Source organism: Amphiprion ocellaris, chromosome 12, assembly GCF_022539595.1.
Source record: "Amphiprion ocellaris isolate individual 3 ecotype Okinawa chromosome 12, ASM2253959v1, whole genome shotgun sequence".
Classification (NCBI taxonomy): Eukaryota; Metazoa; Chordata; class Actinopteri; family Pomacentridae; genus Amphiprion; species Amphiprion ocellaris.
The window spans coordinates 35,618,512-35,638,443 of NC_072777.1; the positions used below are offsets into that span (position 1 = coordinate 35,618,512).

The 19,932-nt window shown below is 39.6% G+C and overlaps 1 protein-coding gene across 9 annotated transcripts in view; it reads right to left on the minus strand.

Moving 5' to 3' along the window:
- The window catches only part of cdc42bpab (CDC42 binding protein kinase alpha (DMPK-like) b), a 131,925-nt gene that overhangs the window by 71,810 nt on the left and 40,183 nt on the right, over positions 1-19,932 (minus strand). For all 9 annotated transcript variants that reach the window (XM_055015887.1, XM_055015883.1, XM_055015885.1 and 6 more), the window contains exons 2-5: positions 12,035-12,126; positions 3,610-3,693; positions 1,550-1,645; positions 170-318 (exon numbers count right to left, since the gene is read on the minus strand). In XM_055015887.1, coding sequence (XP_054871862.1) covers positions 170-318; positions 1,550-1,645; positions 3,610-3,693; positions 12,035-12,126 — 421 coding nt within the window. The remainder of the gene's footprint in view (positions 1-169; positions 319-1,549; positions 1,646-3,609; positions 3,694-12,034; positions 12,127-19,932) is intronic.

The window sequence follows — 19,932 nt, forward strand, 5'->3', positions numbered from 1 at the left end:
TTAAGCTGCAGCGGCTCCGCAATGCTGGAAACCTGCCCACGCAGCAGGAATAACGTAAATACACTGAACATCCATCACCAGGACTTAATAAGTCTGTTTGCTGCCAAAATAATAATTACAGACACACTCGTACCTATCAGCAGCCACACACACCCTTCCCAGCTCTCACCTGTGGACGTAGTGTAGCTGGTGAACGGAGTCGATGGCCAGGACCATCTCCGCCAGGTAGAACTTGGCCATCTCCTCTGGCAGCCGATCCTCAAACTTACTGAGCAGAGTCAGCAGGTCACCGCCCACGTAGTAGTCCATGACCAGGTACTGGAGAGGAAAAAGACAGAAAGAAAATGAGAGAAAGAAACGCTGTTATCGACAGGAAACAGAAATATTTAGCAATTACAAGAAAAAAATGCTTTAACCCTCCTGTTGTCTTCATTTAGAGGCATCAAAAAATATTGTTTCTTTGTCTGAAAAAAAATCAAAAATTCAGCAAAAAAATTTATGAAAATTTGCAAAACCTTCAGAAAGAAAATTCCAATAATTCCTTAAAAGTTTCCCTTAAAAGTTTTATGACAAAAAATCCTCCAATTTTGGCAAGAAAATTCTTGTAAATATTTTCAAAAAATGAGTAAAAATCTTCAAAAAAAAATCCTAAAAATATCTAAAGTGATTCCATATATATCAGTAAAACTTCTAATATTTTCTTTAAGAACATTCACATAAAAAAAATCAACAAAAATCCAGTGAAATTTGCTGGATTTTGGTTGATTTTTTTGTGAATTTTCTTAAGAAACGTTTTTAACATTTCTTTTTTCCACCAAAAATGTTCAAAGATTTCCCAAAAATGTTGATAATGTGGACATCAGAAGTTTCACTTTGAAAATATTTTTTTTCCCACATTTTCTAACTTTAAAATGGATCAATTTTGACCCGCAGGACGACATGAGGGTTAAGAAAACTTTTTATCCAAAAAAGGCCAGTCTTTTGAGTAACAGCGAGATAATTTATGTCAAAAATAACACAAAAATGCCAGCCCTCCTCCATCTAAACGGTTTAACGTTTGAGGGTTTTTCTAAAAATAAAAGTCTGGACGGGCCGTGGTGTGTATTTGTGAAACTGTGGGGAGTGTCCGGGGTAAAGCATGTGTTGTGAGAATGTGGGAAATGGAATGACAAGCAGTTCTGGCATCTGAACTCAGGGTCATGGAGAGAGGACAGGCTGTCAGGTTAAAGGGAGGACGACTACCTCCAGCAGCCAGTGGCTCACAACCAATCAGCCGGCTCTAAAATCACTCTTCTGGCCTTTTATAAATAAGCTTTCTGGCCGGGTGGACCTCTGTTGCTCAATTTCCTACAATTCTAAGTCATGTTGTGCTTTGTGGTGAGGAGTGAATGTGATGGTGGAGGTGGTTCTGTGTTCTATAAATGAACTGAATAGAGTGAAACAGTAAGAGTGGCAGGTGGAGCTGCTCAGCTGCTAACAGAAGACTGTAGGTGTTCTGATAGAAAGTCCCAAATACAAACATAAATGAAAATACAGAGTCCAGTGTTACCAGGTTACTGTCATCCTGGAAGGCGTAGTGCAGGGTGGTGATCCACTGGCAGTCCCCGTTTACCAACACGTCCCGCTCCTCCCGAAAACACGCCGTCTGAGAAAAGACACAAAAAAGAAAGAACCTAAATGTCACATAGAAGAGGCCAGAACAGGTCAGACTGGACACTTAGAGCTCAGAAAGATTCAGTATCTGTGCTCAGGGAAATAATCTTCCAACTCAGTGCTGTCCAGCAACGTACAGGAGGTTCTCGACTTACAACTTTACAGGAAGATATACCAAGACACGTCTTATTTAACCTGTAAATTAGTTGTAAATTTCAATCGCTTCAGTTAAATCCTGTTAGTCTTCTGAATCTCAGCTCCTCGCCATAAACTTCTGCTGTAAAAATTGCAATCCAACTACAGATCAATTATTCATTTGTTCATTCATTGAGCCCACAAGCGTTTCTGTGGCATTTTGTATGTTGAAAATGCAGCACAATGCAGCAGCGTTAGTGGACATTTTAATGCTTACCGTGCAATCGTGAAGCTGCTGCCACCCGTGTTTTCTAGTCTAATGAGGATGTCCCCAAATCAATTCCATGTGTTTTATCATCATTTATTCTGCTAATATTTGGCAATATTTGTTCGGTATCATCATAATCCAATTGTTTAGAAGCAAAAACTGGTTGCTGTAGATCAGGGGAGTCAAACTCATCTTAGTTCAGGTTCCACATTCAGTTCAGTCTGATCTCCAGTGGACCGAACCAGTAAAACCACAGCATAATAACCTATAAATAACCACAACTCCTAATGGTTCCTTTGTTTTAGTGCAAAAAAGTTCAAAACGACAAAACCGAGAAACAAAATGACAGAAAATGAGACAAACGACACAAAAGAGACAAAAAAATGACAAAAGCCTGAAACAAAACGACAAAAACGGTTCACAAAACAATGAATAAAGCAAAGCACAAAATGACAAAAAAATGACAAAAAGCACAAGCGAGAGAAAAAGGAAACACAAAACGACAAAAACGAGACATAAAACAACAAATGACAAAAGTCAGGCAAAAAAAGACCAAAAAAAAAAAAAACAAGAAAAAATATTACAAAAATGAGACACAAAATGACAAAAGTGAGAAACAAAATGACAAAAAATGAGACAAACGACACTAAACAAAATATAAGAGACAAAAAATTGGATTAAAAAATTATTAAGTGCCAAAAAAATGGACAAACAACACAAACGAGACAAAAAATGACAACAAAATGACAAAAACAATTCACAAAACACGAATAAAGCAAAACACAAAAAAACAACAAAAACAAGACAAAATATTACAAAAATGAGACACAAAACGACAAAAGAACAATGAACAATCTAGTATTTTACTTTATGATCCAAACAACTTGTCATGGTCTAGAAATGATTTTAAATTTATAGTTTTACTAATTTACAATCTGCAGTTAATGTCTTCTCTGGAATTTTTACACTTTGAGGGCCGGATTGGACCCTGTGGAGGGCTGCTTTTGGCCCACGGGCCTCATGTTGGACACCCCTGCTGTAACATGTAGAGAATCAAGTCTGATTTTATTAGAATCAAAAACAAATCTAATTAAGTATTGTGCAGTTTTGGTTGCAGCTCTGGCTCGGCTATCCAACTCCTACCTAACTTCCTTTAAAGACAACCTGTCAGAACGTTTACAGCGACAGCTACACGCTCAGCGAGTACATTCTTCTGTACTTTTACTGCTCTACATCGTTTCCCATGTCCAGGCGTTTGTACATACATCAGGGACCGGTTTGGGTTTGTGACGTATGAAGCATGAAGACCCAGGAGACCAGCAGGAATGTCAGACTGTCAGGAAGAGGTCGATGAGAAAAACATGTAGCAGCAGCGACACGTTCTGTGTCCGGCTGACTGAATAAATCAGTCTGTGGTTTCTCCTGACAGCAGACTGCTCCTTTTTATAGATGAATCATCAATCCTTATTATCATTTCCTTTAAAATAAAATTCCTCGAAACAGCAATCTGTAACCAGAGCTAGTCATGGTAAATCCCAAACAGATGTACCCACCTCTGCTCGCTTCAGCATCTCCCACTTGTTGAGGATCTTCATAGCGAACACCTTGTCAGTGTTTTTCACTTTTACCACCGCAACCTGACAGAAAAAAGAAGATAAAATGGAGCGTTAGAAGGCGGCTTTAATCAATTATGAGCCAGCAAAGTTGGTAAAGAATGCAAAACTATTTAACCCTCCTGTTGTCCTCATTTATGGGCACCAAAAAATATTGTTTCCTTGTCTGAAAAGAATTGAAAATTCAGCAAAAAAAAAATCCCCAAATTTCTGAAAATTTGCAAAACCTTCAGGAAGAAAATCAATAATGACAGACTGTGTAGGTGGTCAGGAATACAGTGGTCCCTCACCATATCGTGGTTCACTTTTCACAATCTCACTGTTTCGCGGATTTTTAAATTTAGTATCATGGATTTTTTGCTATATCACAGGATTTTGCAGTGTATAAGTATTTTTTTATATTTATTATTGTGGTGAGCTCCGTTGAAGAACAACGCTGGAGAAAGGACATCTGCCTTTTATGCACTCTGCAACTGGCAGATGCTTTTATTTTGACACACACAGGAAGCAGTATTATAATAAATGTGCCACGAAGTCATCAAACCCACTTCACATCACGGTCCTGACAACACAACACTGAACCAAACTAACTAGGCTGACTAAACCACAATAAAACACAAACACTACTAACACTGGAACACTAGCACAAACCCCAATAACGACATTTAAAGCCCCAACACCCCAAACTCCCATGATGCATTGCAGCACAACAGTTCAGTCACAGACCGGCTCTGCCATCACTGCATTATTTTCATTATTTTAGTGGCAAAATAAGCATTTTCTAGTCTAAAAAATGGAAAACAATATAAAAAATAATAATTAAAACATATTAAAAGTATATTTAATGTAAATAAAATGTGTAGCATACAGCGCTGCGCTCTGATTGGCTCAGAGACTGTAGCATCAGTCTCCTCTGTCTCCTGTTTAGCAGCATTCAGCATCTGGACTCCGTTTTACAAACGAAGATGTGACTGCTGTTGGCATTACTACTCTGAGGTGGAATTGAAATTTCTGCTGTTCGTTTTTTTGATGCTATTTAACTACACTGCTGTTATGACTATTTGTTGTGCCTGTGATTGTTCAAAGTTAATCTATCGCAGCACTTCAAAAGTGGAATTGTTATTTTATTTCTCATTTTGAGTGTTGTAGTTTTGTTCCTATAATGCAACACTAAAAGGAAATGGGAAAAGAGCTAATTATGAAGACATATTCTAGATTGCTTACTTGGATATTTCGTGAAAAACAAAAACAATGCTACAAGCTAGTTTACTGTGTTAAGTTGTAAAATAAAAACAACATCAACAAACAGCTGGAATGCAGTCATTTTGTTCTTAATGCGTTGCCGAGCTTTTCAGTTGTCAAAGGTAGAAAATGGATTGATTTTAGGTGCTTTAATGTGCTTGAAATTTGCACCGTACCGCTGTATTTAGGGACTCAGATACTCAATATTTAATCACTGGGATGAGACTAGGGGCAATAAAGAATAATTATAGCAGAGTAAATTCGAGAAAAAACCAAGATGAATCAAATAAAACACTGAGGAAAGGGGGAAGTGGAGGAGGTAGAGGTAAGGAAAGAATAAGGAAAGAAGACAAGAATGAGAGAGGATGAGGAAGGAGATCTTAAAGAATAGAAGGTAGGGAGGAAAACAGTATGAAGGAAAAGGACGGGGCAGGAAGTGACCATAGACACCACCAGATAGCTTTAATGCTGACCTAAACGGACTCACACCACCTGAAGCCACATTCTTCATAAACAGCCGTGCACAGCTGGACGATTAAATGAGCGTCATGTTTTCTATGAGCAAAGCCTGCGGTGAGAAAAAAAAACTAGAGCGGCCGTCTCGTCCCTGGGTCCAATTATCTGTTAATTGGCACAAATCAATACTGGATGGACAGATGTGTGAAGACGTGATGATTTGGAAATAAGTCACTGATACTGATTATCAATACTGTATTTACTGTTAAATGCACAGATGAGCCATAAAAACGTCTGTGTTATTAACCATAAAAACAACCGACAACAACCCTTCAAAAACTAGCTAAACTTCTTCAAGAACAGCTGTATATAATTATCATTTAAGATGGCGAACCTACACACACAGAAAAAATCGGATAAAGTTATCAGACACAATGCACACAGGACATCCCATGTGTTTAATATATGCACACAAACATTTGTAGATTTGCACATTCACCACAGGGCCATTTATGTAATTCAGTGTTAGTAATGATCATGATTTTGGCTTCCAACATTTACATGAACAATATCAGCGATGTCCATTTAAATTAAACCTGCAAGCAGCATTAGTCGTGTCCTCGTATCCCCGCTGGCCAGCAAATCGAAGCATGTCCACCAGGTGTCATTTCGGCCAATGGCTTTGTTGATGGCAAACTATTAAAACTGTCCACCAGGTGGCGCTATCACTGTGAATTTATATCGGCCTATGTATGTCATCAGGACGGAACTCTGATTACACATGCAAAGTTTGAGGCAGATTGGAGCATGTACAGGCTAGTTAGACAGCACTTCCTGTTTCATGGCAAGACATCGAAATTCCACCGCCCGGTATTGCTACGCCCTCAGACTTTTCCGGAGCATTTTGATATCTTTTGATCACCCATACCTGCTGTTCCGCCTGGCCAAATTTCAGCTCTGTTGGGGTTACCCTGTTTGAGTTTATTGCTTTTGAAGATTTGCAAAAATTGGCCAGAAACCGCCTAAAATATGACACATAATTCAAAATGGCCAACTTCCTGTTGGGTTTCGGGTATTGGTGCATGAGGCTTTTTTGTGCGTCCTGATGAGTTACAGATGTGTATCAATAGCTGTAGGTGAAACGTGGTTTGGGGGCTGAAAATTCATAATATTGCAGGGGTAACTAAGGTGCCATTTTTACACATATTCCCCTTAAAATATCTAAATTTTTGCCAGTATTTAACCCTCCTGTTGTCCTCATTTACGAGCACCAAAAAATAGTTTCCTTGTCTGAAAAAAATCCAAAAATTCTGCAAAAAACACCCCCAAATTTCTGAAAATTTGCAGTACCTTCAGGAAGAAAATTCCAGTAATTCCTTAAAAGTTTCCTTTAAAAGTTTTATTTTTTTTAAAAATCCCCCAAATTTGGCAAGAAAATTCTTGTAAATATTTCAAAAAATTAGTAAAAATCTTCCCAAAAAACCCTAAAAATATCTAAAGTGATTCCATATATATCAGTAAAACTTCTAATATTTTCTTTAAGAACATTCACATAAAAATCAACCAAAATCCACCGAAATTTGCTGGATTTTGGTTGATTTTTTTTGTGAATGTTGTTAAGAAACATTTTTAACATTTCTTTTTTCCCACCAAAAAATGTTCAAAGTTTTCCAAAAAATGTTGAAAATGTGGACATCAGAAGTTTCACTGTGAAAACAGATTTTTTTTCCACATTTTCAAACTTTAAAACGGGTCAATTTTGACTCGCAGGACGACACGAGGGTTAAACCTTTCATTCGCTTTCATTTCTCCTAATATAGTGATCCATTAAGAAATAAAAGCTGTTACTTTGGTGTCTTTGATCAACTTAATTTTTTAAAATCTTCTTGTAGCACAAATGAACAAAACAAGAATCTTAAAAATCCACAAACAGCCAGTAAACAGGCAGCGAAGAATCTGTAAGCGAACACTAACGCACAGAAGAGCAGTGAAACAAACACAGTCACCCTGTGCAACAGAGGGGTCTGCAGTCTATTAAATTAGCCAGGGGAATGCTGCTAATGCAATACAACGATAACATTCCTGCAGTGTTTGGATTTCCCCCAGTGATCCCTCACCAGAGGAGAGGAGGAACCAAAGAGGACGACAGGAGAACAGGGGGAGTGCTCCGTTTCTGGCAACGCTCGGCTGTTTTTGTCTTATCCTCCATCTCTCTACTGTTCCTGCCTTCGTCTCATCCTCCCCGTCAGGCCTGGTGTCCACTGCAGGAACCGAGCATACTGCAAAAACTCTAAATCTTACCAAGTCTGTCTTATTTTTAGTCAGAATGTCTCATCCCACTGGATTTAAGATCAATTCACTTAACAAGTGACATTTCAGCAGATGGAGGGACTTGTTTTAAGACGACGCATCTTAAATATCTTGTTAAGTCAAACAATCTTGAAATTATCTTGTTTTGAGTTGAATTTTACAAGAAAACTCAAAATAAGTTTAACCCTCGTGTTGTCCTATGGGTCAAAAATGACCTGTTTTAAAGTTTGAAAATGTGAAAAAAAATCTATTTTCAGAGTGAAATTTCTGATGTCCACATTTTCAACAGTTTTGGGAAATCTCTGAACATTTTTTGTTGGAAAAAAAGAAATTTTCAAAATGTTTCTTTAAGAACATTCACAAAAAAAATCTACCAAATCCAGTGAAATTCGCTGGATTTTGGTTGATTTTTATGTTTTACTGATATATATGGAAGCATTTCAGATAATACCAAGCCATTTTTCACTTGTTCTATTGGCAGATTTTTTTCACTTATTTCAAGGTACAAGTTCCTTGAAATAAGTTTTTTTTTCTTGTTTTGAGAGGAACATTTTTCCAGTGAAAGACCATTTCTGTCTGTATTCATAAAGTATGTGTCCACCGAGGATGATTTATGAGCTGCGAGTATCAACTGTGTGTTCAGAATTCGTTTTATCAGTCAGAACAAGCAAGAAACAACCCGCAGCAGTTAATCTACTTACAGACTGAGTATTTTTAAGACTGAAAATAAGACATCGTTCTGCCAAAACGGCTGCAGAACCGACAGATTTAACAACCAAGCTCATATTTCCAAGCATGCAGATGCTGAAGCGACACACGGCCGAAAAATGTACAAAACCGACTCCAGAGCTACGGTTCCCATGATGACAGACGTCTTCAGCAGAGTCAGCGGTTGGAAACCTGTAGCCTTAGCACTGTTTGACTGGAGTCCTAACCACCGGCTACACCAGACTGAGCACCATTTGGCCAGTTGGACTGGATGAAGAGGAGTCCTAATGGGAGCATTCTCAGTGGCAGCAGGCCAGAACACACTGGTCCATTCATCAGAGCAGATCCACAACATCACGCACCCTCTGCTGCCGCTGACAATGGGAGAATGAAATCAAAACATCCTGCACTCAGGCTCTCCCCACTCCCTCTCTGACACTCAAGTATTTCTTCTTTACTTTGTTTTCCTGAGTCCGTCTCCTTCTCCGTCTGCTACCGCTATCTCTGTTCCACTTGAGACCTTCCCAAAATACACATTTTGTGTGTTTGCGTGGTTCTGATTTCCAGCCTGTCATCACCGTCATCCGTGTGGAATATAGAGAGACTTTCTTACTCTGGAACAGCCATGAAGAACAAATGTTCCTGTTTGTGACACCACTGAGGTGCAAACAACAACAAATGGTAAAATGAGGAGTTCAGAGATCCAGTCTGAGACCTCCTGAACTGCTCACAGGCTAGTAACGCTAAACCATCTAGCTCTAGAAGCTAACATAAGCAACAGAAGCTAAAACCATCCATCCATCCATCCATCCATCATCTGTCCATCCGTCCATCCATCCATCCATCCATCATCTGTCCATCCGTCCATCCGTCCATCCATCCGTCCATCCATCCATCCATCCATCCATCCATCATCTGTCCATCCGTCCATCCATCCATCTTCTTCCTCTTATCCGGGGTCGGGTCTTGGAGGCAGCGGATGAAGCAGGTCATTCCAGACGTTCCTCCTCCCAGCAACACTTTCCAGCTCTTCCTGGAGGATCCTGAGGCGTTCCCAGGCCAGATGAGATATAAAATCCCTCCAGCAGGTTCTGGGTCTACCCCGGGGTCTCCTCCCAGGAGGACGTGTTCAGAAAACCTCCAAAGGAAGTCTCCCTGGAGGATCTGAATCAGATGTCCAAACCACCTCAGCTGGTTCCTTTAGAGGTGAAGGATTAGCAGCTCTACTCTGAGCTCCCTCTGAATGTCTGAGCTTCTCCCCCTATCTCTAAGGCTGAGTCCAGACATCCTACTGAGGAAGCTCATTTCAGACGCTTGTATCCACGATCTCATTCTTTGGGTCACTACCCAGAGCTCATGACCATAGGTGAGGGTTGGAACGTAGATGGATGGTAAACTGAGATCTTCTCCTTGTGGCTCAGCTCCCTCTACACCACGACGGTTCGGTACAACACCTTCATTACTGCTGACGCTGCACCAATCCTCCTGTCCATCTCACGCTTCATTTTCCCATCTTTCCTGAACAAGATCCTGAGATACCTGAACTCCTTGGCTTGGGGAAGCAACTGCCCCGCAACCCAGAGGGAGCAATCCACCTGTTTCCATCAGAGAACCATGGCCTCGGACTTGGAAGTGCTGATCCTCATCCACTGAGGATGATTTGTTATTAAAACCGAAAGTTTAAATCTCACCTCCAGTTTTCGCTGAAGAACAGACAACTTGAATTGACTGCATATTCCTAACCATCTTCTCATCTAGCCTTCTGTTTTTGCTTTTTACTCACTGTCAGGTTTTATTAGCATCCCTTTTGTTTACATCTGCTTCCACGATAATCTCAATAATGTGGTGTGAGAGGAACCATTACTTTATAACTTCATAGTGAGAGAGGAATATCTGTGAAGTTTCTCCTCGTGTGTTGAGGTTAATTTCAAAATCTGTTGTTTGTTATATTAAAATTCATAACAGCCATAAAGTAAAACCGGCGAGCATTCTTCCTAGGATCTGCCAGGTGCCTGGAAGTAAAAGTGCTTCCAAACCTGCAGAAAGCTGTCAGGCGGCTGTTAGGAACGGAGCTCGGGGCACATATCTGTGGATCCAATAGGGTTTAATTTCTTTTTATTTGATGAAGCCAGATGGAAAAGCTCATTAAGAAACGAAGTGAAAAGGATCCTTATAGCCACTGATAACACATTCATACACTCAAGTTGCTTTATTTTTATGGTTACATCCAGATTTCAACGAGCTGTACGAAGTGTGAATATTTCTATGAGCTGATTAAATAGTAGAACCACGGGATGATCGTTAAGCTAATTTAATTTCTCTGCCATGCAAACCTAGCAGTAAAGGGCACTGGAAAGTTACGACAAGGTAGCACCATCGCTGAACACACACACACACACACACACACACACACACACAGTCACATGACTCACACATGCACATACCAGCACGCCTCGGAGCAGCCCAACAGAGCATGTTAGTATTTAGTACTGCAGCTACATGCTGGATATCTTCATCTGTCAATCCATGAATCACTTCTTGTCTCTCCACCTCCTGGAGCATTTAAAATATTCTGAAAGGAATTCTCTGACTTGTTTTTGGGAGGTGGTTTAATAGTTTCAGAGATGAAACTGCAGCCCCACATTCTCTACAGAAATCTACTTAAGACGCATCATTAAACAACTCAACTGTCAACTAGAAGACACAAGGTACAGGGACATGAGATTATGTAAGACTGTTGGCTGAGGACCACAATACCTGTCCCTCCAACATTCCCCAGCTGTGACATCATTACCTGAAACTCAGCGACAAACGTATTTCAGGTTCCCTACAGGCACACATAAATGGAGAAACTGAATAAACAAAAGCATTTAAAGCCACAGTGTGTGCTTTCTCTGTTTCTGCAACTCATTTTCTGAAAGAACATTTAGGGTTTTGTTCAAGCTGCAAGTAGAGTCATGCTCCTGTGGCAGAGCGACGCTACACACTGCAGCTGGAATGCAGCAGAAAGTAATCCACTACCAGAAGCAGCAACACTCTGTGATGTTATAATTCAGGTATGAAGGCATAAAGGCTCCAGAGAATAGCCTGGTACCAACAGCTTTTGTCCTGAGATCACACTGCAAAATCTCTGCCTCAGGGAAGAAGTTCCACATTTTGACACGTCGCTTGTCCAAACAGACGAGCAGAAAAAAAAAACATACATCCAGAAGAAGCAATGACCACATCTGGTTCTGAACCCCATAAGACCCAAAATGAGCAACAAAAAAATAAATAAATACATGAAACCAAAAAACAAATAATTAAGAAAAAAATAACAATAATATAAATATTTTATATATACATATATATGTATATATATTTAAGTGTATATATATATACATGTACATATATATACATATTTTATATATATATATATATATATATATATATATATATATATATATATATATATATATATATATATATATATATATATATATATATATATATATAGACCCAATATAGGAAAAAAATTAATCAGCTACAAATAATAAACTATGTATGTATAAACCCAAAATAGGAAAAAAATTCGCAAAAAAATTGAATATCAGCGTGTCTGGTGATGGATTCCTGCATGGTTAAGTGTAGAAAACAGAAGGTGTGTTACCTCTCCAAATGCTCCACGTCCGATCACTTTAAGGATCTCAAAGTCCTCCTTGTGCAGCCGCATCTGCTTCACTTTGGACGTGAAGGGTTTGGCTGCAGAAAGACAGAAGACAGGGGTAAAGTTAATTCAAATCTGCCAAAAGTGATATATAAAGGGCATTAAACAAAGAGGACAGAGTCTTTTCTGGAAAATGTAACATCAAAGCTAGTATAAATTATCATAAATTCTTGTCATGAGGCCTTTAATAGAGTTGGAGGGTGTATGTGGGATCTGCTGAATGAATCACAGAGTAAGGAACACAGCAAGTACACCCAGGAAGGGTTATATTTGGCTCTTATCACAACTATCAGGGCTTCCCACAGTATTTTATGTAGAATGGCCTCGTCTAAAAGTCACAGAGCCTCCGGGAAATTATGCACTTTCATGAATAATAATGTTATGATATTAGTCTGGTTAAACTTCTGTGATTTCTTAAACTGTCCTCTTCTAATTGTACTGATAATGAGATATGATCTGAACTCATATCAGAGGTCTAACAGTATGTTCACTTCACAGTCATTAATCAGAGAGGCACTAATGTTTGCAAAAACAAAAAAGATCAAGAAAATGAACTCAGTCAGTTCCAATCCCATGCTGAAAACAAACACATAGTTTCACTGCAGATCAGACAGCAGATTTAGTTTCACTTTCAGTCAGTATCATAGCTCAACACAATCTGTATAAGGTTCTTTTTAAGACCTGCTCTGGTGAAAATCCAGTTTTTTACCTTGATCCATTTGTTTTTTACAAGCTGAAAGGCATATCAGGAGCGAAGCAACCAGTCAACATCGTGTCATAACTTGTGGATTTTCATACACAATAAACTTAAACAGCCGATCCTATCAGCTAGCAGGGTAGGACTTAATGTAAAATTATTCTTCTTCAGATTTGGCACCAGCATGTGTGGAGAGAGGTCAAGACTTCATATTTTCGGCCGTCCCAGACCAAAGATACCAACGGTGAGAGAATGGTGGCGATATCTTTGGTCTTGGCTCTAAATTGGTGGTCCTACGTCTCACTGAGAGACAGGTTCAAGGACGGCCGTTGTCATGGAGACCAAAGACAAGCTGATCGTGTCACAGTGTGATGCTGCTGGACCTACGACAACTAACTAACAAATAGAAATGCAAGATGAAATGATGGACTGATCAGCGCCACACTGGAGCTAAACCCAGATGATTTGTGGTGACAAAACGCACCAAAACAAGTCTGGGATTTAAACTAAGAAGACAGCTTAGTAGAGTTGTGGCAGCAGAAGACTTTAGACGTGTCCTCCAGCTTGTACCCACAACCACACAAAAAGGACGAAGCATGGAAGGAAATAGCAATGGAATTGCAGCATCCATATTTTCCTCCTTCAACTTTCTTTGGGATTTCTCTGTGTTCATGTTTGGCTAGTTTCCCTGTGATTGTAGGGTTCATGTTTGGCTAGTCTCCCTGTGATTGTCGGGTTCATGTTTGGCTAGTTTCCCTGTGATTGTAGGGGTCATGTTTGGCTAGTCTCCCTGTGATTGTAGGGTTCATGTTTGGCTAGTTTCCCTGTGATTGTAGGGTTCATGTTTGGCTAGTTTCCCTGTGATTGTAGGGTTCATGTTTGGCTAGTTTCCCTGTGATTGTAGGGTTCATGTTTGGCTAGTTTCCCTGTGATTGTAGGGTTCATGTTTGGCTAGTTTCCCTGTGATTGTAGGGGTCATGTTTGGCTAGTCTCCCTGTGATTGTAGGGTTCATGTTTGGCTAGTTTCCCTGTGATTGTAGGGGTTATGTTTGGCTAGTTTCCCTGTGATTGTAGGGGTCATGTTTGGCTAGTTTCCCTGTAATTGTAGGGGTCATGTTTGGCTAGTTTCCCTGTGATTGTAGGGTTCATGTTTGGCTAGTTTCCCTGTGATTGTAGGGGTCATGTTTGGCTAGTTTCCCTGTGATTGTAGGAGCTTCGTTTATGCTTTGGTTGTTTATTTTTCATGGATGGACGGCGCACGCTGATGACGTTTTATCCTTTTGTTCACGTCGACTCACGTACATCGTAGGCTGAGATTCAGCTGCGTTTTCATCATCAAATCTGCACAGAGCAAACTTCACTTCGATCTCAAAGATTATTAGATTCATGTCGTACAGCTAGGCAAGCTAGGAACTTAGAAGATTGTTAAAATCATACAGTGTGTGGATGCCTTAAAGGAGGAAGGGATTATTTTTTATTTTCCTGGGTTTCATTAATGACCATAGAGGGACTTTAAAGTTCCCATTGACGAACTTCAGACAAGAAATAGAAGTCAATGATTATCATCTCTGACAACCACTTTTCTGGACTATCACTGATTCTGTTCATTAGATTTAACCAAAACAGCTGCAAATGTTTCTGTAAGAGCCAAAAAAAGACCTTCGCTCATGAACAAACACCCATAACCCACTGCAAACAACCACAACATTCCCATAACTCCATTCTAACCGGACTTTATCAAAGCGTTGGTGACCACCTGGTCCTCTTTATGACACCGGACACACCGAGGCTGAATGATAAAGCCAGCTATTGTTGCGTCTGCAGTTGTGGTTCCTGCTGGAAAAAAAGGACTTGGGAGGGATCTGCAAGGGTCGCAAACGTTCTCCCACAAAGCCAAACAGATTTGATCTAAAGTAGACAAAGTCAGCATTTCCCTCATTTGTGGAAAGCCATTCAACCACTTCCTGGTTTACATGATCCCAGCATGCCAAGCACAACCTGGATTGGCTGCAGGTTCACCAAGGTCAGCGTATTGGTCTCTATGATACGCTCATTTTATGATACCATAGATCAGGGGTGTCAAACATGGGGCCCGCTGCCAAAAGCGGTCCTCCAGAGGGTCCAATCCGGTCCTCAAAGTGTAAAAATTCCAGAGAAGACATTAACTGCAGATTGTAAATTAGTAAAACTATAAATTTAAAATAATTTCTAGACCAAGACAAGTTGTTTTGATCAGAAAGTAAAATACTAGATTGTTCATTGTTCTTTTGTCATTTTATGTCTCATTTTTGGAATATTTTGTCTTGTTTTTGTTGTTTAGTGTTTTTTTCTGTCTGACTTTTTTTGCTTGTCTCATACTTTTGTTGCTTTGTTGCTCGTTTTTCTCGTTCTTTGTTTTTTTTGTCTTGCTACTGTCGTTTGTCTATTTTCTGTCACTTTGTTTCTCGCTTTTGTCGCTTTGTGTCTCATTTTTGCAAAATTTTGTCTTCTTTTTGGTTGTTTTTTGTAGTTTTGATCTTGCACCATTGTTCTTTTGTCACTTTGTATCTTATTTTTGTCATAATTTGTCTTGTTTTTGTTTTTTTGTCTTTGTTTGATTTGTCATTTCTCTCGTTTTTGTCTCTTTATTTCTCATTTTTGTCATTTTGTGTGTCCTTATGTCTCGCTTGACTTTTTTGTCTTATTTTTCTCATTTTGTGTTTTGCTTTATTTGTTGTTTTGTGCATCGTTTGTGTCGTTTTGTCATTTTTTGTCTTGCTTGTGTTGTTTTTCTACTTTTTGGTTGATTTGTTTCTCATTTTTGCCATTTTTTGCCTGGTTTGTGTCATTTATGTAATTTTTTGTCTCGTTTTTGCGGTTTGTCTAATTTTTGGTCATTTCGTTTCTTGTTTTGGTCATTTTGTGTCTCTTTCTCCTAATGTTTTATCTTGGTTTTGTTGCTTTCTGTCTTTCTTTTCGTCCGATTTTTCATTTTGATAATAAAGTAAAATACTATATCATTCAGTTCCCGAAAGCTGTGAGTAAAGTAAGTTTTAATGTATAAATGATAAACTGAGGCTGAATGTTGTTGAAATTGATTTTTTTCTTTTAAGAAATTTCAGGTTGTTCGTAATGTTTTGTAAAAAGATAATTTGTTAAATGTGAACATTTTTGCACTAAAACAAAAGAAAATTTCTCAGTTCTTGTTATTTATAGGTTGTTATGTTGTGATTTTACCAGTCCAGTCCGCTGGCGATCAGATTGGGCTGAATGTGGAAGTTCTTTTTACTCTTCTTTGATTCTTTATTCTCTTGAAAAGCACTAGGGAGACAAAGGTGCTATAGAAATAAAATTGACTTTCTCATTTATTTGCTGTCTGCCTATATTTAAACAGTGCTTTAATGGTTTTTAACTGCAAGATTAGCCCCATTTAGTATTATTAGCATTGAGACAAGCGAGCATTCATGTACAAATTCGTCTCTTTTATTTACAGTAGCCCCTTTGGTTAAGAAAAGACAAAATCTCCATCCACTGTACAAACATCCTTTTGGTTTCTGGCTGCTGCAGAATGTGACAGTGTTGGAGAAAGAGAAAGAAAGAGCTGAACACCAGCCAAGCAAACACTCTGGTCTGTCTGCAATCCCTCGCTGGCCAAACATCACGCTAAACTCATCTGGTTGCCATGACTGTACAGAACCTCCAGTGTTGAGAAAAAGGACATTCTCCCACTGTGAAACAGGAAAATGCCTGCTGAAAATAAAAAAAACAAACAGGTCACTCATAGCTCAACAATCTCTCAGTCTTCCTCACACTCCCTCCTGACTCCACTGATGGCTGGCAGAGGGAAAGTAGGGTTTGCAGAGTCTCAGCGCACATTTCTGCAGCCCGAAAACACACAAGCAGCTCAGCCGTGACAGTAGAAAGGGGCTGGGAAGCACCTGACATGGGAAAAAGGCTGAGTCATATCACTGCTTTTCCTGCAGACCAGAAACACTGAAGTTACGTCTCGTGGTTGGTCAGCCGTGTTGTATTTGGGTTGGTGCTTCAGGCGACTGATCAGACTTCACCACAAGTCTGCAAAACATTACGATGAACGAGGCTGTGACACAACTCAATTGTCTTACGTTCTCCTTTTTCGTGCATTGTTTAACATCCTAACAGCACAATTTCCAACAAAAATACTAAGAGGAGAGGAAAATACACGGCATGCTGACCTGGAAAGACCTCCGTTCCACTGCTAGAAACAACAGTAAGCAGCACTGAAGTCCACAGTACAGACAGCTGTTCTGCTAACACACTATCTCTGTACTTGTAACACTGAAAAATTTGGTTCTGTTAAAGAAATCTTTCCCTCCATAGAGATAAGTGTGTGTTTTTTTTTTATTCCGAACAGGCCGATTGCGTGTTAACAACCATAGCAGCATAGGAAGACAAAGTCATGAGTAGTAGTCAGATTTACCACCATTTGGCTCAGGGCTGATGGTAATCCTGCTCTCCATGGCACATCAGATTCTCTTCAGATGCATCTCTGCCAGATTTCATCCAGAATCTCCATCCTGGGGTAAAGATAACATCTAGCAGCTAACGTTTTAATTCATGTATCAAAGCTACACAATTATGCTGGAGAAGCAAACAATTTAAATCTAATTTAAAATGACTGTTTTGTTGGGTTTTTTTAATTGTTAAAGGTCAGAAGTAATTTTCTCTCAGTGTTGCTTTCACACAGCTTCAGAGTAAGACTTTATATTCAGCTGGATTCTTACCCTTATTTCAGCTAATGTGGAAATAAAAAGTTATTTTTAGTACAAAAAGTACATCATATCTCCAAAAAGCCACAATAATCCAGAGCTACTTGTTAGGATTTATGTAATGAGCTTTTTTAAATGACCTCCTATTTTGGTCTTGTTCTTTTTGGAATACAGGAGGTCCTCGACTTACATCAGAGTTCCGTTTCTACTGATCAACCTAAGTCAATTTTCACCTTAAGTCGTAACCAAAGCCATTTCGTGCATCACGATATCGATCAGTTCTTCATAAAAATCATGAATACCAACAACTTTCATGCATGGATGAGTCATTTTACAAGAAGATAACAGAATATATTGCACTGTTTTTATAACCTGATCTAATAATGCCAATGTTGGTCGGCGTTTCTTCCTGTTCCCAGCGTTTCATTCTATCTAATTTCACTTCCATGGAGACGGCTTTCTTTTTCTTCCAAGCATCAGAAGAGTCTGACTTACGCTGGGAGCCATAATGAAGGACAAAAAGTTAGTGAATGTAGCACAATCCAAGGTGATGTACAACCAGAGAATGGAAACAAAGCCGTCTGATAGCGCCGTGTGACGATGTATTCATCCGCTCTGATCGTCAACTAGTTCCATGTAACCAGTTCTGACGTAACGACGAAACACTGTAGGTCGATAACGTTGTAAACCGAGGACTTCCTGTAGTCTTCTTTTGCCTTGAGCATTAACACAGACATTTTAAAATTATATTAACTATAATATTGTCAAAAGCCAACATACATTAACTATGAAGACACACCAGCAGCCATTCTTCAATAAACAAAGAAGAAAGACAGCTGCATAAATAAGAGTGTAATCTGCCCTGAAGAGTGAAACTATCTGAAGTAGACGAATGGAATTTTTAGAGACACACTGCTGGTGCGTCATATTTAAAGAGATTAAAGAGACTTTATTGTCATTGTTCAAAAGTACAACGAAATTTGTCTGAAGAACACGACAATTAGCAGCAGTGCAAATAATAAAAATAGATAAAAAATACTCTTAAAAAATAAAAAGAAGAATCAAAGTACTATATACAAACAAAGTAAAGTGGTCAGTGCTGATAAAGTGGTCCAGTGTTGAAGTGTCTTCTTCACTCAAAAGTGTTGATACTAAAAATTATTGCTGTTTTGGAAGGCAACTAGCCCACCTCTCTAAGCCTCGGTGTCCTCCACCACCACATCAACTCCGCATAAACTGATCTGACAATGAATAGTCTAACACTAGTAAAGTCATACAGCAGCGCTAAAGGCTAAAATACATCCACCTCTGGTTTGGTTCTTAATTCCACCAGCTAACAGGGTGGCAGGCTGTGGAGTTTTTATTTTTTTTTTGGGGGGTGGGGGGGGTGGAACAGGCTAGCAGAGAGGGAGAAAACCCTGATTAGTAGCTGCACGCTGAGTCAGGAGCTCCACTAAACCAGCCACATGAGAAATGTCTTTCATCTCTGAGCCAGGAGCCCACAGGCCCTGTACACAACAAAGCAACACACACCGCCATAGACACATACAGATATGTACACACACACTAGCAGGTCTGGCTTCCTGCATTTACATCCAACACATAATCACAGATATGTAACTCTGTGCCTTGGTAGACATAGCACACCAAAACAGACAAAACATGTTATAGAAATAGTTTTTCCAGAGAGTGTCCATCACTGTAGCTGTTAACCCTTTATTCTGACAAGGAATTGATTCACTCATTTTATTTGTAAGGGACAATGTACAGGGGGTCCTCGGCTTAGGTTGGAGTTCCGTTCCTAAGGTGTGACGGAAGTCGGAACACCGGTCAAAATGTAAACAAAGCCGTTACGTGCATCACGATATCGATCGGTTTACATTTTTGTACAACCACAGTCCTTAGCTCACACTGAACCACAAGTCAGTAGGAAAATACAGACGAAGATGTAAAAAAAGCTGTCTTATAGCGCCGCGTGACGACTGTACATACGGTATTCATCCACTCCGCTTGTCAACTAGTGCCGAAGAAACGCCGTACGCCCATAATCAGTTCCGACGTAACGGTGAAACGATGTACATCGAGGACGTCGTAAACCGAGGACTTCCTGTATAATATTAGACTTAGACTTTATTGTCCTCGTGGGGAAATTCTTTTCCACAGCACCATTCTGCTTGATTTACATTAACAGGACAAAACAAAAACAAAACAAAAACACATTCCACAAAAACATGTTCAACATGTAAGTGTAGTTTTCCCTCTGGTCAGATCACCTCGGCCTTTTCTTTACCACTTGATGCCTGAATTCCATCCATCCATTATCTATACACTGCTTGATCCTCATCAGGGTCATGGGGGGGCTGGAGTCTATCCCAGCTGACTCAGGTGAAGGCAGGGGACACCCTAGACAGGTCGCC